The following is a 23,726-nucleotide window of genomic DNA, read 5'->3' on the forward strand; positions in this document are numbered from 1 at the left end:
AACCTGCATGCAATGCCTTGGGATCATTACTTCATTAGCTCTATTGACTTACAAAATTCAAGCTTAATACTCTGAGAGATAAAGGCCTTACTATATAATTAACTTTGTGGTAAACATTGTAAGGAAAGGATCAGAACTAGCAACTTCACAGTGACTCAGAGCTGCTGTGGGAAATAGAAGATGTGAGAACATACTCTGGTTGTCAGCATTTAAGCTCTCTTCTCAAAACCACAACACAAAGTAGAACGTTAAACAAACTCAGGCACTCCCTCCCCAACCTAAAAAGAAGCACATCATGGAAGGAAAAGAACGAAGATAGGATTGAATCTGTGCTACATGAAGCTAAATCAACATAATCCCAGTGCAGTAGTAGGAGTTCTGTCACAGAATTGCCAAATGAGAAGTTATGCTGTGGTTTAAAGATGCCTTGGAGACCAGAGGTTCATTCACCTGTCAGACTGAAAAGAACCAAGCTATTACAGGAAACTGATGGCTCGTACCTCTGCTGTTTTGAACCTTAGGAGCTGTTAAGGAAAACCACTGCTGACTTCCAAACAAAGCCATCAGTGCATTCACCAGCAAAGCACATGGCAGAGCACACAGTGCTGATCTCCTCCCATCCCATGCATTAGATTATTTGTAGTGCCAGGATCCCAGGAACAGCTCCAGGTCCAAGTGTTTCCCAGTGGAGGCAACAGGCAAGGTAGGGACTGGCAGACTGGGAAGTGTGTCAGTAAGCATGACTGCAGTTTCCCCAGGCTGCAGAGAATGCAGTCATACATCTTCCACTATGGTTGCTGGTCCTGAGCTTCACTTTGTAAATATTTGGGAGCCAGAAAGACATGTGGCAACTTTCAGAAGTTATTTAGCACCTACTTACTGAAAAAGCTAAGTCAGAATGAAGGCATTGTATAAATGAAGGCTCTGTTGTTTGTCCTTTGCACGAAACACTTGCAAGACACGAAATAATCAAATAATGTATGTGTATTTTTCATTGAAGACCTTCAAAATTGGTACCATGAGAAGCCTTTGAAAATCTTAATCTCATATCTCCCTGCCAGTCTGTTTTAAGAGGTTTCTTTACTTTCAGGGCAAACTTCCTTCCAGAGGTTCCTTCCAACCTAGAAGTTTTCTGATTCTCCTGCCAACCAAAAGTACCAATTTTCTGATCATGTAAATTAATCCTAGCTTTTCATTTTTAGGTGTTTTGCAAAATAGCCAAATTTCAAGGCTTGTGATAGCTTAAGTATCCTTTCAAAACCTGGCAATGAACTGTTGGGGATTTTTTTGTTTTCTTAAAGTACATGAATAAACCATTACCTTCCTCATGGATGTGCTTCCTTGATGGTCAATGGCAGAACTTGCATATCTAGGACAGAGAGGAAGAAAGGTGTCAAATAACTACAGGAAAAACCAATAATCTGAGAATATCTTGTTCTGATTCAATCATGGGCCTGGAAATACTCAAACCTGATAGCTAAGATTCAAAACCAACCAATGCAGTTCCTGCCTCTGAGGAGTTACAGTGTTAGGACACAGAAATCATTGCTCCTTCAGCATTAACAGCATTTGACACAGGTATAGCAAATTCCTAGTGTCCAGGTTAAAAATGGGAAAGAATAAGTATTTTTAAACAGGAAAAAGGTAGCAATAAATTCATTTAGCAATTTTGCCTTAAGAGTAATTTGCATTGTAAAATGTAGCAGCTTGCAGATGTGTCTTTGAACTTACAGTCTGATGTCTGGGAAAGACTCATATGAGTTCTGTGTGTTGCAAAGTTGGTTCCTTCCCATGTCACGGCAGAATCAAATCAAGGACAATCCAAACTGATCAGTAGATGTCTTCCTTTCAGCTACTTTTTGAGTATCTTAGTGTTAGCAGTATGTAAGCATGTGCATAAACACCCAGACATTAATAAGTATATAACTGTCAGGCCAAATTTGACATGACTGTCAGATATGTTTGTCAGGTACAGAGAAAGTCCAATATCTTCTTTAGCTCTGTTCTTTCCCTACCACTTCCTTGTTGATATTCTGGAAGCACTTAGCACCAGGGAATTCAGAAAGATCACATGTATTTAGCATTTCATTAGAAAGTCAGAAAAAAGGGTAATATTTTTGCAGTACTGATAACCTAACAGTATCTTCCTGGCTGGAAAACAAGGAATAAAAGACCTATACTTTGTATTGGAAAGAAGTCTGGTGAATATTTTCTGCTGGCCCAGAAATCATCCTGATGTGGAAAGACTAGAAACTCTCAGCAACAAAATTAACACCAAGTAAGCTTGCCCAGCATAGGCTCCTTAAGCTTTTTAACATCAATATTCCTGTTACAGAGAAACATCAAAGGGGACAGAGGGAAACTGAAGGAAGGCTCATCCAGCTCTCTGAGAGCAATGCCATGGAGGGTTATGAACTCAGGAATGTCCTGAAAAGGGTAAAGATGGAGTAAATATTCAATGTCTCCTTGAATAAAGGAGCTATATAAATGATATCAAACTAGCTTCTTTCGTGTTGACCCTTCATTCACTAACACAACTACTCACTCTGCAGCAAAGAATTCCACAAGGGTTTGCTACAGGATGTCATGGATACCAAAGGTTTATACAGACTTTAAAGTGCAAACCTACTATCTGCAGTGTACCTGAGCTTTCTTCTGCAGTTCTGTAAAGGCTGCAGCATGAAGCAGGGAAGGATCACCAGAGGCCTTTCCTGATATGATTGCAAATACTATTGGTCACTGATGGAAATGGAACACTGGATAAGGGTCAGCTTTGTGTGTCTAAGAATTTCTGTGCTAGATCAGACAATTTCCCCTTCAGGTTTTCAAAAGTAAGGAAAAGGAGAAGTGGGAATACCTTAGAACTGTGAATGTTTTTCTGTGTGTCCTGCAAAAAGGAGTGTAAGAATGGGGAAGGATTTGAGGGGGAAATGAAAAAGGAATAAAAGGATTGTGGACATTTTAAACATGTTCTCCAGTTCTGACTCAAGTCAGCGTAAGAGGAAGTGTCATTTTCTCATTCCATTGTTACAAGAGGTCAAATTTGCCATCACAAACAACTACTCATTGGGTCCAGAGTGCAGTGAAAAGAAGGGATGCATAACATTAAAGTTAAAATCATAGAAGTTAATAGGCAAGGCTCAGAAGTTCTGAGCTGTCTGTAGATTCCAAGGATTGAAAGAAACAACTGAAACCCAAAAAAGTTTAGTTCACAACATTTGGTAAAGGAAGGGACAGATGCCCACGCCACTGCAAGGCAGATTTTGTCATTAGTGCTCCATTTCTGTCTGCCCAAGAGAATGCCATAAAAGTGATTCGGTTCTGCTGGGCATTGCCCCCTTGATTTCTGGTCTGTTTCTTTAATCATGACTTTGACCCATCTGGAAAGTGTCTGTTTCAATGCTTCCATCCTTTCTCTCAGCCAATACACAAAATGAATAATACATCTGTGGCTTTATCTCAGAAGTCCATAGTCAAGTTTTATGTGCTTCCATGCAAAGACAATGATGTGTCACCTTACAGCACCCACAGACTTCACAGCAAAAATATTGCATAGTTATAGAACCAGTCTGCAGTCAAGCTTGTGGAAGCTCTTCAAAAGCTGGCATCCTATGAAAGGTCAGGAATAGGTGTCCTAGAGTATAGTGAGCTTAATTTTTTATTTGGGAATTGTTTTCAACAGCCTGGAGCAGTGGGGTTTGGTTTGGTTTGGCTTTGGGGGCTTGGGGAGTTGTGGGTTTTGTTTGCTTGTTTGTTTACTTGGTTTTGTTGCTTTCTTTTGAAATATTTTCTGTCTATCAAATACTCCTCCCCAAATCTAATTATCTCTCAGATACACAGATCTCCAGATCACAGAAGAAACACTGATCTTTTCTGCTCTGTAGACAAGTAAATTATCTGTGTGAAAGTGACAGAACCAATTAATGTAGACATAGAGGAACTATCAAATGTTGTCTATTCTGCTTGAGGTACTCTGCGTCATGTTTGGTTGAGTTATTCCTCACCTTTCTCTTTAGGAAAAGAGTTGTTACAGAAGAGAAAGGGAAATAATTAACTTGAGGAAAATTCAGCATATTAGAAAGTAACATTTGTGCAGAAAGCTATTGTAGGTACAGTGTGAAATTTCCTTGTGGCCGGTTCACATAGGCAGCAATTCGGATTTACCTACCTGGTCAGGAATGCATTTGTAACACTTTGCACAGGTTCAGGATTTATATTTATGTTATTAGAACCTCCATAGCTTATGTAACATATTGCCATCACAACAAGTAAATTCTCACTGCAAATTAATTATTGAGTATTTTGTAGTGAGTTTGAAATCCCTCCTCGGATTAGTGCTGGCTCAGCCACTGGCTTGGGACTATGCCACAGGCTATTACTTGATACTTCAGTAAGAGCCAGCGAGCTCAGATGCATCTGTCCTGCAGCCACTGCAGAGCAGGTGTAGCATGTACAGCAAACCAATGTCAAGACTAAAAGGTATTTTCAAAATGTTTCTCTCTTCTTACCTCTCCAGCATTAATCATTATTAAGCATTAAAGAATTTCCAAAGCCTGCCACTGTGGATGTGATTAAAACAATTTAAAGCATCAATATTTACAAAGACAAAACATGCTATGAGAAAGAACCTAAGCAGCATTTTCACATGGCAATATAAGTGCAAATATTCATAAAACCTGTGCTTTTTCAACTAGCAGTTGTGCAATGGATGACTGATAAAATTCTTTTCTGCCTTCTTTCCCCCTGGCAGACTTGTGTGGTTGGCTAAGCAGAGCCTTCGAATCCAAGGCCCCTGTAATGATGTTACAGTTACATTTTGCAGGCACACCTTGAATCCACCCATGTCCAGGTTTAGCTATTCCTAGGAAAAAAAATCTCCTAAAGTGAAATGAAGATCAAAGAGCATAGTGAACCCTGCTAAGCTGATAGTCAGATATTTGTCTGCAAAAAAGCTGCAGCAGTGACTGCATGTTCAATGCCCTTTCCCCCTTTCATCTGTGAAACAATAATGAACAGGGCAAACGGCTTTTGGTGTAAAGGAAGCATTTTGAGTCATAGGCTCATAGAATGGTTTAGGCTGGAAGGGACCTTGAAGATCATCTAGTTCCAACCCCCTGCCATGGGCAGGGACACCTCACACTAGACCAGGTTGCATTTAATTTAGCTTGCCTCCCTAAAACCTCTGAACACTCACACATTTAGTGATTCCACCTCCAATTGTAGCATGTCATTTCCTAAACCATGCCACCTGCTCAGAAGTGAGCAGTCACAACTTGCCTGTGGCTGCCCTACTTTTCTAACCACATGAGTGCTTAAAAGTGGAGCTCAGATTTGTGCATTGGTCAGAGAGAAGCAGAATTTAATGTGTGAAAGGACAGTGTCTTGTCATGAGGGTCGTGGGTGCTCTGCGCTGATGGTGACAGTCCAGCCCTGTGCATAGTATTGGGCCAAATATTTGATGCGACAAAAGTGTTTGGAAGAAACCAGAGTTGTAATGCAGAAACACCTAAGCTTTTACTCTGCTCAAGGCTAGAAAACAAAGCTGCTAGACTTGCTTTAAATTTTCCTCTTCTGATGAGTTCAAAAACCTTAGCTATTCATAGCAACATTCTGTAGTCTTGTATTTCTCACATAACTCCTGGTGTTCTTGCTATATATTCCCTGCAGCATGCAGTACATTCTACTACATGCATGACATGTCTGTCGGCTGGGCTTTCTTAGCTTATTTCAAACAAAAGATGCAATCATGTAGTGGAAACTCAATAGACAACTGCACAGTTAAGGAAGATAATGCTATTTCATCCAAATAGCTGTATCTATCCACACAGCTTGTCTCCAGTTCTCCATAAAGTCAACTATATAGGATAAAACTATGAAATGGTTCTTTATTTTGGTTTAAACTGTTTAAGCCATTGAAAAGAAGGTTATTAGGAGCAAGAAGATATAACTCTGCCACTTTTGAAATACTTCTGAACATACTGAAAAGATATAATATGGTCAGGTTTTGGACCTGAAGTTGAAAATGTGTGGGAGAGGGATTAGGAACGGGAGAGTCAGTCATGCTATAAAAGGACGTAAAAGAACAGCCTTCTGCTGGAAAAGAAAAGAATAGCCTTTTGCTATGAAAGTCTGCCAAAACTTCATCAAGTCATATGTCCCTGGAAAATATCTCTTGGCAGATGCCCAGCAGAGACTTGTGTCCTGTCCGCCAAGGATGTTCCATCTGGATTATAATGTCCCTGCCAAACTGAGCATGTGCAAGCCTCTCGGAATAATTAGACATGCTTTACTCTATGAAGAACAAAATTCCTTTGCAGCTTTTCCTTGTGGCTGCAAGAAACTCTTGAGTATGGAGAAGGAAGAAATAAAAAGGAGTGACAAGCATGGCTTTTTGAAGAGAGGTGCCTGTGATTTCTTTCTGTTGGTGAAAGTCAGGTAGGAAGGACCTGGGGGAAGGAGCAGCCATACTGGAATAAAGAAGGTGAGAAAAGGGAGCTACAAAAAGCAAGGAGAAAGAAGTGTGAGGGGAAACAAGACAACAGCACCTGGTGTGAAATAGTTGGGAGACTAAGGGAAAAAATTTCAATGTAAGAGGTAAGGGCAAAAGGTGGAATCCACCTGTTAAAAAAGTGACTGAGAATGACACACTTTTCCCCCCTCACATAACCCCTGCCTTTTACAAGATGGATGCTGCTTCTGCTCTGAGCTGAAGCAAACTACTATCACAGGATCCCACAGAATCATAGAATGTTAGGGGTTGGAAGGGACCTTGAAAGCTCATTCAGGCCAACAACCCCACCAGAGCAGGATCACCAAGAGCAGATCACACAGGAACACATCCAGGTGGGTTTTGAATATCTCTGGAGAGGGAGAATCCATAATCCCCTGGGCAGCCTGTTTCAGGGCTCTGTCACCCTCACAGTGAAAAATCTTTTCCTCATGCTTCCACAGGACTTCCTATGCCTCAACTTTCACCCACTGCCCCTTGTCCTGTCACTGGGCATCACTGAGCAGAACCTGACTCAATCCTCTCGGCACTCACCCTTCACATTTTTACAGTCATGAATGAGGTCACCTCTCACTCTCCTCTTCTCCAAGCTAAAGAGCCCTTTGCTCCCTCAGGCTCTCCTCATAAGGAAGATATTCCACTCCCTTCATCATTTTTGTGGCTCTGTGCTGGGCTTTTCAAGCAGTTCCCCGAGGTCCTTCTTAAAATGAGGGGCCTAGAAGTGGATGCTACACAGGACTATGCTTAATTAATTGCAAAAAGCAGAATCTGCATTTAGCTGAGGTGTGTTTGATGAGGTAATGGGCTACCGTAGGGGTGGCAATGGAGAGACAAGACTGTCTTTCATAAGATTTAGCTGAATTTTGCCCTATGAAAAGTTTTTCAAACTCATTTTTATGGCAATTCCCTCTATGGTAGCAGTGTTACTCAGTTTAATTGAATGCCATTATGATATGCACAACACCCTACAACTGGGGAAACCACTAAATTCCTACCATTAGAACGGCCTGTGAAATGAACTGCAGTGCTTACACAGATATGAGGAGGTGAAAATGCAGACAGACTTGAAAAAGCAGGTACAAGGTGATTAACAGCCAGTAGTGTTGTACCTCAGACTTCAAGCTGTAATGTGGTATTTATAACACTGAAGAAAACCACCACTTTGGTGAAAACACTCTAAATGTATTTAATTATTTTATATTCTATGCATGGTTTAGCTTCTTAAATAGGTTTAGGCCATACACAGGATGAAAAATGTGAAAAAGAATAATTTGCCATATGAACAGACTCTAGTTAAGCTTCATTTTGAGGTACTATGATACCCAAGTATCTGTTAGCTCAGACTTATTCTTTCATTGGATGCAACTAGAACATGAACATATGTCATCAGATCTACTGCAAAGGAAAGTCAAAAATCACTGCTGTATTCATTAGATTTGATTGATTGAACTCCAACATGAGGGACAAACTGAAGTTTCCATTAGCAGATCGGAGCAGCAATATTTGTGCAGCCTGCATTAGCATGTAGATGATCATTGACAAATTCTGCCTGCTATTTAAAAACCCCACATCTAGCCACACATTCTGCTTTTCCTCCTCAGGGTGATTCTGAACTACTACATTTCAAAAGGAAAACAAGCAAACATAAACATAAAGGAAAACACTTATGACTGTGGGTAGTAGTATTTCCCCCCCCCCAGTGATCTGAAGTATTTTTTCAGCCTTTGTAATCTATATATCTGATGTTAGGACATTCACTGAAGGACATTAACTAAACCCTGAAAATTTATTCCTTAAATCTTGCAAACAACCTTTCTAAAAGTAAAGCAGCGAATATCATTCATAGCTAGATGATGAATACATTAAAATCCAGAAGAACAGAAGTAATTACCTTTCAGTGTCTCCACTGACTGTGTCCCCTGCTCTCTGTGGAAGAAAAACAAATAGTATTAAGCACAATTATCGACTTCCTTGATGCACTCATCGTCGTGGTATCTGCAGCGAAAGAAGTCACTGAAGTAAACCACAGCACTCATTCCGTAACTCTGAGGGAAAGGAAATGGAACATTCATTGCATTTTCTAACTAAATGTCATTTCACAATGAAGATCATGTTTAAAGCAACTGTCATCTGCACTTAGGAAACAGGTTCAGCTGCTGTGCAGTTGTGAGAAAAGCTCTTTAAAATAGGCAGGGAGATGAAAATCTGTTAGAATGTCTGCAAAACTGTTAATATCTGAAAGGGAGTTTAAGAGTCAAGGAGAGATTCTGTAATACAGGCCATGGAATTGCAGAACAACAAACTGTCACCAAAGCATTCTAACACAGCTTTACACAATTTGATTTATCACACTGGTTATTCCTGTGAGGTTGGGTAGTGAACTTGTCTTTTAGCAGTAAGTAATTCAGAATTAAACCCCAAATCTTCAGGCTATTGTTAGCACTTTAAACCAAGCTTTCTGACAGAGAAGTTTTCCCACAGCTAAAACCAGTTTCTTGTCTTGAAATTACAAGAATGCTTTAAAATTGAAGTCTGTTTTTTTTCTTCAAATGCAGAAATCTGCACTTGAAAATTCTTTGACTGTGTGCTTTCTGAAGCACCAAATAGGAACCAGATTGTTTTTTGTAAGTATAATGTTTGTGTTTTAGTCTCACTGCTTTAGGCGTACAATAAGGGACTTCAGAGGACAACTGCAAAACTGAAATGCAGACTGCAGACGTAAGAGACAGGAAGCCTGCTGGGGCTGTTTAACCACATGTGCTCTAACACAGGTACATTCTAGCAGAGCTTCTGAGAAAGCTTTAAAATGGTCAGAGGACAAGCATGTGTTTTGCTGCCTCCCACATTCACATATCCCCCTGGAGTACCCATACATAGAATCATTTATCATCTTTTACCATGCCATTTCTACTATAGGTAATAGATCATTTGCCACTTGAAGCAGGCAAAAAAAACCCTCTAAGTGATCAAGCTAGCCTGGTGATAACCAGTAAGTTTGGAGGAGATTGATGATACCACAGTAACACTAAAATATCTCAGGATACATCTCACTTCCTTGCTTCTAATAGAACTAGTTATCTGACCTAGGATCAGAAACACATTTCCCCCACAGCAGGACCATGTAGATCCACATGACTACTTTTCCCTCTCTTCCCTTAATCGTTCCTGTTATCCAAAGGAGAATCAACGTGCAACAGGAACACGGGGAACATGCAGTAGGATTGTTGATGACAAAGATTCACTCCCAAACTATTACAGACTGTATAAAGTCAAAAGTGGATCATTAAATCAATACGTAGAGTTTCACAATGATCACTGTTGGAATAGACGATCTCTAAGGTCTCTTGAACCTAAGCCATTCTATGATTTTATGATCATAGGGCTGAAATGAAAGAATGGTAGGAAGGTTGCTGCTGGCACATTGTAGGACATATTTGTGTTTAGAATAAAACATCACCACAGTCAACCCACACTCAAGCCCTCTAGAGTCATGGCAAAACTATCTACAACAATACAATGTAAATGACACATACTTAAAAGTTTCCCCTTATATAGATTTCCTGTCTCTTATCTTCCACAGTAATTAGGATGCTACAAGTGTTACAAGCACCTTTTCATTTCCTCTTGTTAGTACATTAAATACTGGCCTTTTACTTCTGCTAATTGAGTCACCTAAAATATTTAGCACCTGTGAGTATCAAAGATGGTCACCATTCAGATAAGAGAACTTAGCTATGAAAAGGAATGAAATAATGCAGGGGGTTTTCCTACATGCCTTGTTGTAACCAGACAAAGGCAGGAGCTCCCCACTGAGAAGAACACAAAACTGACTCTCTTGACTGCTCTAGACAACTTAATTCTCCTCAGGATGCACTGAAATATATCCTAAAGAACCTATACAAATGAAAATACACCATCTAGAAATATTAATGTTTTCTTGAAGCAGACTCTAGGAGATAACAGCCTACATCTAAAGCAAAATATCTCTTTGAAGAGCTTCAGTAAAATGCTGTGTAGTAAGTGTCAGATTTCTGCTGCTGCTAATGCACTATTAAATAGGAATGAACCAGTCTGATCATCCCTGAGGACGCTGTGGACATCCTAGCAAAATACTGTTTGGCCAACCGAGTAAAAGAACTTTGACAGCAGTACTACCCATGCCACTGTTATAAAAATAGAATTTATTCCTGCTAAAAGGCTCTGAGATTTTCTTCTCAGATCCCTCTGCCTTCTAGTGTTACTAATTTTAGCAGCTAAAAGTAGGACTAATCATTCAGTCAGTTTAAATCTCTCCCATTCTGTTTCTTAATTAGCAGAGCCCTTTCTCTTTCAGAACTGCTCCCAAAATAAAAGCAAAGCATTTCCAGATAGGGATTTATTCACTTTCTCTCCCAAACAGGATCCATCCCACACCCCCTGCCCTGAAATAACTAAGATATTCCTCCTTGTTGATGCTATGCTGGCCATCTTCTTTTCTTCACCTGTATTACACATTCTCACTCCCAGCACAAACCTAGCCAAACTACTTAGTTCCTTAAAACAAATAAAATACCCAAAGAACATCTCTGTGCTGAGTGACCACCTTGGATCACGGTTTCAAGATTCCTTTTGATCAGATATATTCCATTAGCACAACAGGAAATGGTTGTTAGGGTGTTGTGAACTTGCATATATTAGACTGAAAAAGACTCACTAGTGAAGTGTGAATAAAGCATCGTTCTCCAAAGGTCATTCTTTCAACACCGCTGAATTTTTGCATTAATGAGCACTAATTCCCAAAGATGTTGGTTAATCTAATTAACAGAGCACAGTCTGTAGCAGGGGAACTTCACAATGGTTTTATAGTAGTGGGGAAAAGATAACAATACGAGTTAACCATTTATCTATTCAGATTATGGTCCATTGCAGTTTAGAAAAGAGCAAAGAACAGTATCTGTGTACATGACAGAAAGGGAAAAAGAGTTGATATGAGTACTTGAAACGTAGAAAATACATTTATGACCTTCAAAATTTTGATCAATACTTAATTTATCAGGAAAAAAATCTGCTCCTGACTCATTAATAACAACTCTGTTACTACTAGTACCCAATTACAGACATATGCATATACAAGGCCTTTTGTTTGACTGAAGTTTTGTCCCCAAAGAAGCTACCACTGGTGTAAATTCTAGGTGCTAGCTTGAAACACCAACCTTCTAAAAAGATTACTGATTGTATCTGTGGAAAAAACTCATACACCAGCATTCCTACAAATGTGTACATAGAGCTAGAAATAATTCCCTTGTGCAATTACAATTACATGCACAGACATGGCACTGACATTGGCTGGTGCGTGGTAGACTCCTACCTGCAATTTCAGCAACCTTATGTACAATTTTTTTGAGCAGTTGCTTCTTAAGTTCCTTATATCTGGGGAAAAAAAAGGCAGCCCTATCCTAGTTCCCAACCTAAAACTTTACTTCTTCTAAAAGGCCACTTTCATGGCTGGTAGACATGTGGGAGGCTCAGGAGGCACAAGTCTTGTCATGCTGTCATAGACTATAAACCACAAATTCTGTGAAATTCAGGTCACTGGCACCTATCAGCCTTCTTTAGTCAGCTTCACATTTATGTAGCTCTAGGGATTTCAGTGGATCTGCTTCTGACTTGCACAAGTAGGAACAAAAGGGCATGAAGGCCTGTATGGTCTAACAGGCAGATCTGATGATCCTCTCCCAAAGCAAATCCTGTAGAATCTGTTTACCTGAAACTTCTATAAATAACTGATACCAAAAACTTGTTTCCTTGAATCAGGATTTCATAATGAAATGTTTTTTTCCTAAGGAGTAAAGAAATCACATAAATCACAGAAAACAGAAGAACCTTGAGCTGCAGAGAGAGTGTGAAAGCATTCAAAAGTCATCATTTCCCTGTTGTTTACTGATGGAAGGGACTAGAAGACTTTGATAATGACTTTTGCTCGTCTCAGTGGTCAAGTACAATATATTCATTCCATCTAGATATGTCATTTATTCAGATGCAAAAAAGACTCTTTAACATTTATTACCAATACTGTTCTGTTATTCTTCCAGACTCAGATATTGAATTCCCTACAAAAATGATTTCTTCTTCTGCTTCCTTAACTCACATGTTCATTATCCTAAGCATTTCCTTACATTATGTTTGTTCAAAAGTGAAACAGTAGCTTTGTTGCCAGGGGCTTTACTTATCTCTCTAGCTCAGTGAACTGATGCTTAACCCATTGAATACACTTGCAAAATTATTATGCTCAGCTAAAAAAGAAAGCAGCCTTTGAGGTCTTTCTTCTTATTAAGGGGAGAGATAATAGAGACAGGAAATAATCTCATGCAGTCGACATCCATGTACAGTTCTGAAGAACTCGGTTCTCATGGTGAAAAAACCAAGATGACAGGTGAGAAAATTAACCAAAGATGGAAGAAAAACAGCCACTCCTAATTTTTTGATTATCTGGTATATTATGAACATGATGGCAGCATAAAGTAGGCAATGGAGAAAGCAGCAGCATTTTAACAGAACAGACATTTTGGATTTGACAAAATGTTGCATCCAAGAGGAAACTATCCCAGATTATACATGAGGCTAAAACAAGTACTCTATAAATTATTTAAAGGAAGGCTGCCTCGTGGCAAAAAAAAATCATGTTATGTAGATAGTCAAAAAGGAAAAATCACAACAATGGATAATCTCTGGGGTTTGGTGCCCAAAGCTTCCCTTTGGCCTCATCAAGACACTCTTTACATTTAAAGGAAAGCAAAGAAATTTAAGGGAGGTTTAATCTGAATATCAAAGGTCTAAAAAAAACCAAACTAAAATATCCACCCATCCCCCTCAAAAAAACCACCAAACCCACCAACACCCCAAGAAACACACTGCAAAACACCCAAATCCACAACAAAAACATTCTTTCCTTCAAATCTGAGAACAAATTCTGCATTCCAAAGACATGGGTTGGGGTCAAAAAACTCCAGCATATTTAATTGTCAATGTGTTTGTGTTCCCTGAAATGCTGAAGATTTTCTGGAACAGACAGCAAGCCTGGTTTTGTTGCAACGAAATACCTAGAACTTCGGAGCTTTATGGGATGAGGAATAACTCCATGTTGTGTAGTTAGCACACATGGTCATTCCTTGGAGGTATCCACTAAAGCTTAGAAACCGGAGTTTTAGTTCATCACATTAAAATTACAGGGCTGAGTTGAATATCATTTACTAGGAGCTGCAGTGAAGTTTTCCAGATTTCACATAAAAACCAGAATGCTCTTCCTGAGGAAGAAGCATGCAGAGTCCTAATGCAGTTGGAAATCCAATCAGATGAAATTAAGCAGCTAGAGACGGAATGTGTTTCCCACTGCAACTTTCCGCTGTCACAAAGCACAAACATTCTGTTGCTGAGAAGCTAAAAATAGCCAATGTGGAGCCCACTGCTCAGCAGTGATTGTGCAGCATGAGATTTCATGGGAAAGGTAAGGGAAGTGGAAGAAGAAGAGTGGCTGAAATTGAAAGGATATAGTGCGGCTCAAGAAGGTCAGGGGAAAAGACAGTTCCTTCCTCTTGCTTATTCTCATTTTCCCACCTCTCTAGGTACAGGCTTCCCATGACCCTGCCCTACACAGGACTGACCTTTCCTGTCATGCAATGCTTTCTCTTTTCCTCCCAAACCCATCCTCATTCTTTTTCTGCGGAGGTTTGTAAGAGAGTCACTGAGAAGGTGAAGAGGGAAAGAACAGGGGACGAGGCTGAGGTAGTGAGTAGAGAGGAAGACTCAGAAGGGTCTTCAGAGTACTACAGCTGGCTTCCTGCACATTGATCCCTTTGTCAACAAGAGTGGGAGGTGGCCTTTGTATTGAAAGGAAGAGGAGTTTGCATGCTTGTATTTGGTGCATTTTTCTGGATGACAAATACTGCAGTTATGGTAGCAATAATATCAGCTCTACCTAACATTTATTAACAAGTGTTACATCACATCACTCTGAATGGCTGTTACATTTACCCCTAGACTACACATACACAATTAGAATATTTACTTCTTATTGGTAGCTTGGAGAAATAAAAAAGCCAAGCCATAAATTAATTTGCCGAAGAAGCCATCTTACAATGCACTAGCTAGCTGCTTTTCAGCTCAAGCCTTCATGTGTACAGTTGTGTTACGTGATAGATGCAAAATAATCCTATCTTAAAATCAATACAAGTGGACAGAATCAGTCTGGAGCTACAGAAGGCAGAAAGACACAGATTAGCTTCTCTGAGCAGCTCAATTCCACACAGTCATCCTCACACTGATTTCTCAACTTACCTGCAAGTTAGGAAAACAAGGTTTTCCATATTGCAGACACTTAAATAAAAAGCAAAGAGAGAATTTATTCAGCCATGATGAAAGGAAATAAAACTCTGAAGGAAGTAATTCTCACCCCTGATGGTTAGCAGTTTTGTTTCTTCCTGCAAAACCAGGAATAGAAAAATAAAATATGAGGACTTCTCCTACAAAATTGGCTATAAGCACTCCTCCTTCAGTCATATGGAGCTGAATACACATGGTTCTCCCAGACTATCATGGCTATTATACTTATCATAGTAGCACTCACTGCCTAATCATCCAAACAAAAAGGGCTCCTGGAACATCTGGCCCATCCCAGCATGCATACATTAGAGAAAAAACAGATCTGCATTGTTTCTGCTCACATTTTAGTTCTCAGCATGTCCCACTGAATTTTATGTCATTTGTCAAGCTGTCTTTTTGCAGCTCCAAGAACAGCTAAATGGCATTTGCATCACTCTGTGCTAAGAGGCATGAATTACCAACTTCCTGTGATCAGCAGGAAGAAAATAATAAGCAAGTTCAGCAAATGCTGAGTGACTAACCCTAGCCTACTGTAATGCTTCAAATTATCTTTAAAATAAGAAGTGACTACTGCCATAACATTCTCAATGACTACCCTAAAGCAGCCATTAATTCTGTTTTACTGCATAGAATCTATCCTAAAATCTGTTAAAATTTAAGTCTCTTCTACATACTGAATTCACAAAAAACTTTAGAAGAGTCAATATTCTTTAATCCAATTTTGTAATATACGACAAAACAAAATACCCAACTGCTCTGCAGATAAAAGGCCCAGAACATTTACTGCCAGATAAAAGATCATGACCTCATCTGAGAATTTAATGTAGTAACCAGCAAATTACATTTCAGGCATTGGAATAGGTTACCAAGGGAGGTGGTGGAGTCATTGTCCCTGGAGATGTTCAAGGAATGTGTGAACATGGCACTTCAGGATGTGGTTTCATGGCCATGGTGGTGTTAGGTCAATGGTTGGACTCAATGATCTTAGAGGTCTTTTCCAACCAAAACAGTTCTATGCTTATATGAAACTACTGCAGGTCTGAGGCATTAGAACCACAAAGGTGAACATCCCATGGATTTTCACATGGGTCTGGAATAAGAATTCCAGTACACTTTTTAGACAGAAGTTGTCTCACCTTGCACAAAATGTAGCTGAGCAGCAGGAAATGTGCACTAGAGGTTTCTTAAAAGATGAGTATCCATTTCAAGGTGGACAATATTTGCCATTCAAGAATTTTCTGTTTTGTTGAACAGGGAAAAATTAAGCAATTCTCCTGTACATCTGGTCTGCTGTGCAGGAGTCGAACTGGGCAAGACACTTTTCTGGTAGTACAAACCAGAACCATATTCAGGTGTTAGCTCTATTCTTGTAAGCCCAGAGTCTGTTCCTGAGGTGTGTTTCAGCAATACTCTAATGGATATACTTTTGTGATACTTACATATACCTCCCTATTTAGGCTTTAATCTGCTCACTTCAGAAGTGAAGCATTAGTAAAAGGAAGTCATGTTCTAAGAAACACTCCTTTGCTTAATATTAATCACAACAGCCCTGTTAATTGTAATTGACTCTTCCTCAGATTCTGTGACATGCAGGACAGAATTGCACACCAATTAGATCAGAGTTACAAACGTAGCCTGCAAGGGGCAGTGTTTCTTGACAGTAATATTTTACTGCCACATAGCTTTATGCATCATTTTATATCCTGGGCATACTGCCAATATTGCATTACCTAAATATCCATTTTATATACTAACTCTGCATCCTCACAGCAACTTCTGAAATCAGTCTAATTGTTTAATTTGAGGTTCCAAATCAACATTCTTTCCAAAGCATTAATCTAGTGGTGAATCCATGCAATTACCAATTTTGTCAATCTTCTTACATCTGTGTTGTGATTTAAGCTACTGTTAAGTAAGTGCCTATGGCTTTGGCATGTATTTACACAAGTGTGCTTAGAAAATAAAGCAATGGCTAAGCGAGGCTCAATCTCTCCTTCCATCATGCCATATTGTTTGCTTACAGACCCTACCACCTTCCCTTGACTAGAGATGATTAAGATCCTATTTAACATTATCATTACCATTTCCCAAAGCATTTATCAAAGCTGAAATTTGATCTAGCAATTTGATTATAACAATTTTGCATCTTGGACTTCCATAAAAATAAACAAACGAGAAACCAAGCCAGTGTTGTCACCGGATGCTGTTGCCTCCAGAGAGCTGAGTAAGGAAAAGGTAAACTGGCCTAAAAAAAATAAATAATACAAATTGTTGCTTTCAAATAAAAAAAAAAAAACAACAAAGCTGTTTCATGTTAATCTTTGAAGTATCTTCCTTTGATTAACCTTAGTGTTGCTGTGGAATTAATTCTCAACAGAACAAAATCTCATTATCCAGGTAAGTAAATATATTGAAATGTTTATGAAAGTCTTGATAAAACCTTTAGATATAAAGGAAATCAGCTGATTTACTTAAAACTTCATTGTCTATCCAGGAATACAATTATCTGTTATTTCTCTTGGGGTTTGTTGAGATCAAAAAGCCACTAAATGTTCTCTGATATGTAAAATTTTCATTCTGGGTAGCTATCTCTCAGGATGGAACATACAATGACTTATGTTGGACGGGACCTCAGAGATCATCTACTCCCTGCCCATCTCTAGGCTTGGCTGCTCAAGGCCTCATCCAACCTGGCCTTCAACAACCACAGGGAGGAGGCATCCACAGCCTCCCTGGGCAGCCTGTTCCAGAGCCTCACCACCCCTGTACTGAAGAACTTCTTCCTAAGCTCCAGTCTAACCCTGCTCTCCCTCAGCTTCAAACCATCCCCCCTTGTCCTGTCTCTAGACACCCTCACGGAAAGTCCCTCTGCAGCCTTCCTGTAGGATCCCTTCAGCCATTGGAAGGCAGCTCTAAGATTCCCCTGGAGTCTTCTCTTCTCCAGGCTGAACAACCCCAGCTGCCTCAGCCTATCCTCATGGCAGAAGTGCTCCAGCCCTCGTATGATCTTTATGGACCTCCTCTGGGCTCACTCCAACAGCTCTGTGTCCTTCTTCTGACAGGGACACCAGAACTGGACACAGTATCTGAGATACACCAAATTAGTTTTTGCCTCACTATTTGTAATTCTTTCAGTATTCAGAGTGGGAAGATGTTGTTAACACGAATGATTCTGTGCTGGCAAGAACCATAAAATCTGTGTCAGCAACTCTTGTATACTGTTGAATCAGTTCCTCTTGTATATTTATAAGGCAGTTGACTAAATGCCTGAGATGTTCTGATTCCTGTGACTATCTCCTGAAGGACAGCAAAGGTCTATCTCTAATGTACAGAGAATTTACAATAAGAGAATTCACATCCCCTTGTCAGGCCATGAGGAATCATTTTACACGTGTCCTACTCTGTAATTACTGCACATGCCTTGCATTTTTCTACCCTGGCTAAACTGTTCTTATGATACTGACATTAAGCAACTTTCTTGGGCTATGAACTAGAATAGTAAAACATGAAGTAGAAGAATAGGTTCTTATGCCTGTATCAATCCTAAAAGGAAAATATACTTCATGAATAAGGTTTTTTTGTTATGTACTTACGTGATAAAGTGGAACAGTATTGTTTTCTGCTAGTGAGAAATTCAAGACATCTTGCTGCCCAGGTTCAAGCCTCACATTGATAGTAGATGTCAACACAGAGGAGCTAATTGGGTAGTTTGCACTGGTTGTGGGTTTGCCCTTTTTTCGTGACCTACGACCTGTGTCCCGTTTGTTGTCTTTCTGCGTCAAAGGCTCTTCCTGGATAACCAGTATCTTGTCATCGCTCAGATACCGCAGGAGTGAATTCTCAGAGTCAGTTGGAGGGGAAAAAAAGAACAAAGCAACATTAGTAAGAGGAAATGAACAGCGAGCCATTTTAGCTGCATCTGTGTTGTCAGCTTGGTTAATCTCCCATTTCATCTGAGGCTCTTGCCACTGAAAACAATCTTATTTGTACCAAGGTTCCAATCAAGAGCAAACTGAATAGCTGGCACAAGAGCCAGGCACAGAGAAGGTGGTGGTGCATACTCGGATCCTTGTGTGACAGATAATATGGAGCTAGTCTGCCTCATATGGCTTGTATAACAAAGAAAATAGAAGTACAGCCAGGAATTTTCAGTCAAATGCCAAAGCTCATCACTTGGCAGTATTAAACTGGGCACTCATGTGAATGTCAAGTGAATTGTGAGGGATTGCAGGGGACTCAGCCCCACATTTACTGACACGTGCTGCCGTTTGAGGTGAGAGTGAGCATAAGCATCATATATATGTATCCAGCAGCAACCACCTCTGGGAGCATTCCAGAGACTGGCACTGGATTTCAAGGAGCCTGACAAACTGGAATAATGGTCTTAAGGAGGTGTACAGCATACTTGGGCACAATTTCAAAATGGGGAGTGGGCAGGCAACAGGTCTGAGGAAAGGAATCTGTCCTTAGCAATGGACTACAAACTACAGATAAATCAAACCATTTGGAATAGATCAGCAAAGGCTTGTGCCTTAAATGAAAGTTACTTTTTCTTGGAATGGAAGATTACTGAAAAAGGAAGTTTAAAACCCTGTGTTAATTTTCAAGAGTGTCATTCAATGTTGTCACATTATAAGCAGTCGAGTGGAACTCTCAGCTACCCACACTGTGCCTAAAAGATTCGAAACTATGGTATTTCTTTAAGAATCTTTAACAATTGGCATAACAAGAAACATTCTTGCATATTTGAAGAATATGCTGTTGAATAATAGAATTGTTTTTTAGCAGAAGATAAAAGGGAAAATGGAACTTTGCTATCAGCACACTTGTAAAGTTCCTGCTTCCCGCTGGAATCAATACAGATGTGTGTGATTCAGGTTGCTGGGCTGGACATCAACAGTGCAATTCCTGATTCTGGTTTCACATATTCATTCATAATCAAAATGCATCTCAAAGGACTTTACCTGACACCTATAACATCACTTAATGTTTTCTAGAGTTGTGAAGGTTAAGAAATGATGCATATTAATTAATATCTGAATCTTGCAAGTCTTTTTGCCATTGATCTTTATCTTTCTTACACTACAATTAGAGAAATGCTTCCTATGAATGTAACTTAATTTTCAGAAATAGAAACACAAAACCTCAGATACTGAACAGGCTTTGGATATTCTCTGTAGCACTCAAGAAAAACAGGTTTGGTTTCTATGATGCTGCTTCATGCTTCATGCTGCTTAAGTATCAAACAAAAAACCCTCAGAGAACAGCAGAGAAAATAATAAACAATAAATACTCACCTCTGCTTCCCCTCTTGTACATGTTTTGTTCTTTTGACTCCCCTATCCAGCTGTATTCAGTAGGCATAGAAACAGGCCTCAAATCTCCTGGAAACAATTAATGATAAACCAATAAAAATTTTGAAGACTAAAAACAGAAGTCTGTAGAGTAAGTAATAGCTATAAATGATAGGCATGACATGACCCTTCATAGGAATCCTACTTATCAGCACCTGTATGTTATCAAAGCTGTAGCATTCAGGATCAATTAAACATCATATATCCCAGATTCTCTTCTGCATTGTACTGCTCTGAAGGAAAGTACCACAGATTTTGGTGACATCACTTGTCAATGGGAGGCAGATTATAAACTTTGTTTTTAACTCTATTCAGTAAAAACTGCCCGCTCATTAAGCAGGTGTTTTGGAAGAAAGAAAGGAGCAGTTTCACAGTGAAATAATATGCTTCAATAAGACTAGAAAGATCCACCATCTCCCAGTTATCTGACCTGGGAAATCACATGGTGAGCAATGAGAGGTTCTCATTTCAAGGAGTGTTAATTTCAAATGCCTTAGAAAGAAAACATGGAGTGCAGTTTGGTAACAACAACAAAGAAGATTCAGACATTAGGGTTTTAATTCATATGATTTTATGGCACTTTGGCTGTAAGATATTAATGTGCATTAGTCATTCCCTACTACAGTATCAGTAGAACACTGATAGCAGGCCATTAAATGAGGACTACTACAAAACTGACTATAAAGCATTAGCACTTTGGCCTTGTCAGTGTGCATTTTTATCACAAAATGCAGAAAAACCACCCTCTAGATTATGGGTTAAGTTCTGTCTGACCCATAAAGCCAAAGAATCCTTTGCCTATGTGCCAGCTGACTAAATATAGTGTGTTTCTTTCACACTGAAGCAAATATTTTTAACATAGTTTGCTACTGTTCTGTTTCTAGGAGAATTACAGAATTAAATGTGAACTTTTTCATTATCATTTTCCCCAGCTTGGCTAAAGTGAATAAACTATTTTCTATGGATTATTTGTACACTAATATACATTTATTTTCATTATCTATTTACCATTCTTCCAAAACACAGCTTTTTAGCTACTAAATGTTAGGAGGATTTAAGAACTAACAAATATATAACCAAGGATGCTTCTGGATGACAAGACTTTATGAAGAGTCAGTGTATAACTAATTGTGAGGAAAATATCTGTAGCTTCTCTGTCTGCCTGTCAGGGAAAGTGCCTTTAACTCCAAAGATATTCAACTCCTCAATTCAAATTTGGTATTAGAAGAACATCCTAGAGGACAGAGGCTCTGGAAAGAACTTCCAGTATTTGAAGGGGACCTACCATAAATCCTGTCTCTCTAACAGAAGATTTACTGTCACTTGGGTGGTTCAAACACACACCTCTGAGTCAAAAAGCACAAAATCTTCTATTACTGTAGAATAAAATTTGGATTTGGAGGTTTGTTAATTGACTGATTATTTTAATCTGTAGTTTCAAAACTTCTGGTTTAACAATGGTTTTTGAAGCAAAGGCATATCCCTGAGACTTAAAAATCAAACTGTTTTTGAAGCAAAGGCGTATTTCTGAGACTTACAAATCAAATTCCAGCTAGATTTTCAAAGTTAAGAACTGCTCATCACAAACACAAGAAGAAATCTTGCATATCACTGGGGTCAGGCACAGAGCCCAACATTTAAAGTCATCATGCAGCACGAATTTATGAAAGCAAGCCAAATATAACCATCTGGCTCTAATTTTAATCAGTTAGGGTTTATCACTAATTCTAATTTTATTATAAAATAATGTCACTTATCAGGGAGATAAAGCCAGAATATTACTAAGTCTTAAGGTGGAATCCTACTCTTAAGTGCTACAGCTCTGTTAAGCATCAAGCAGATGGCTGTGGAAATTAGTAAAATACCCTGTACAACACAGAGATCTATTAAATTGTCCCTGGTCTGAAAAGGTACTGTGTATGTATACAAGCCTGTCCATTTAACTGTTGGTATGTTGCCACCTTCTACCATAAACCCAGCTGTAGCTATCAAAATAGAAAGCCAGGAGAAAAGTTCTGTTTAACTGATAAACACTTGGAAAGTTGGATGTCCTTTGGAAAGTTTAGCCTCACTGAAATATCATTGCAGCTTGATGTCATTTGCTGCAACCTTGCAGCTGTCACATTTACAAACTTGAATCCTACCCTCTCAGCTCTCAAAGCAGCAGGTGAAATTACTCAACTGTCACTCATTAGCTGACCTTATCCAAAAGATGTTGCAGTGGAAACCTTAACTGAAGTATGTTGTGTGAACTACGTCATAGATATCTCACATCTAGCCAGAAAACCTCAGCAAACATTTGTTGACAGGGGAAAAGACTCGTACAAATCAACTACCAGAATTTGTTTGGCATCTAGGGCTGTCAGTTGCCCTTTCTTCTAATATTCATGGTGGTAAGAACACCACAGTGGGAGAGCAGGCGAGAGAAACCCACACCATCTCTAAGAACTGAAAGAAGCTTGAGAATCTACATTTAATAACATCAGTGGTGTCAAATGCTGCACCAGACTAAGAAGGTCTATCACAGACCAACAGAATCAGCGCCTGCAGTGTTTAAAGATCTTTCTCTTGTCTTCCCCAGCTGTGTTCCATTTCAGCTATTATTGGATCTTCCACTATAACAGCCTTTGGTATTATCTCCATTGACCTGCAACATGTTTTTATTACCTGCCTTCCTCACAGGCACATTTTTCTTCACTATTCTGACCCGGTGAGATTTTCCCTTTCCCAGAGAGCAAAGACAAAATAATGCACACACTTTTAAAAACACAATTAGAGACAGGAAAAAAACCTCAAAACTTAATTACACTAATTATTCCTTCACATAAACTTCTGTCTGGTGTTCAGAGCCATCAGGTTGTGGTTGAACAAGGAATGACAGGCATTTGAAGGGGACTTGCAGGACAGCTGGAGGAGGAGTTTTTACAAAGGCATGTACTGGCAGGACAAGGGGCAATGGATTCCAAATGGAAGAGATGAGACTTAGATTAAATATTAGGAAGAAATTCTTCCCCATGAGGGTGGTTGAGACACTGGAAGAGCTTTCCCAGAGAAGTTGTGGAGGCTCCAAGCATTCAAAGCCAGGTTGGGTGGGGCTTCAAGCAACCTGGCCTAGGAGGAGATGTCCCTGCCCATGACAACGGAATTAGAAGTGGATGATCTTTAAGGTCCCTTCCAACCCAAGCCATTCTATGACATGATTTTATGACATCTGCTGGTGTTGCAGGGTTAATAGCACAATTGTAATTCTGATCAATGAAGAAATGTTACAGAAACCAAACCTACCATGAGTGGGAGTTTTCTCTCTTCTCCGCACCCCTGGAGCTCTGCTTCTCTCATACTCAGAGCCCACTGGGTGGCCTTCACCTTCAATTAAGGTGTAGTACTTCCCACTTTCATGCTCCAGAAAGTAGCTTGGAGACTCAGAGCCTTTCATCCCAGACTTTCCAAATTTGCTGATGTCATCACAAGACATTATTCCAATTTCATCCCTAAAAGCAATAAAA

General features: G+C 39.5%; 1 protein-coding gene across 1 annotated transcript in view; it reads right to left on the reverse strand.

The window, feature by feature from the left end:
- The window catches only part of LOC128898093 (connector enhancer of kinase suppressor of ras 2-like), a 193,134-nt gene that overhangs the window by 28,513 nt on the left and 140,895 nt on the right, over nucleotides 1-23,726 (reverse strand). Inside the window, exons 11-17 of the mRNA XM_054169610.1 lie at nucleotides 23,506-23,711; nucleotides 20,160-20,250; nucleotide 20,121; nucleotides 18,460-18,705; nucleotides 14,822-14,860; nucleotides 8,400-8,434; nucleotides 1,321-1,369 (exon numbers count right to left, since the gene is read on the reverse strand). Coding sequence (XP_054025585.1) covers nucleotides 1,321-1,369; nucleotides 8,400-8,434; nucleotides 14,822-14,860; nucleotides 18,460-18,705; nucleotide 20,121; nucleotides 20,160-20,250; nucleotides 23,506-23,711 — 667 coding nt within the window. The remainder of the gene's footprint in view (nucleotides 1-1,320; nucleotides 1,370-8,399; nucleotides 8,435-14,821; nucleotides 14,861-18,459; nucleotides 18,706-20,120; nucleotides 20,122-20,159; nucleotides 20,251-23,505; nucleotides 23,712-23,726) is intronic.

The sequence above is a fragment of the Dryobates pubescens genome, chromosome 18 (assembly GCF_014839835.1).
Source record: "Dryobates pubescens isolate bDryPub1 chromosome 18, bDryPub1.pri, whole genome shotgun sequence".
NCBI lineage: Eukaryota > Metazoa > Chordata > Aves > Piciformes > Picidae > Dryobates > Dryobates pubescens.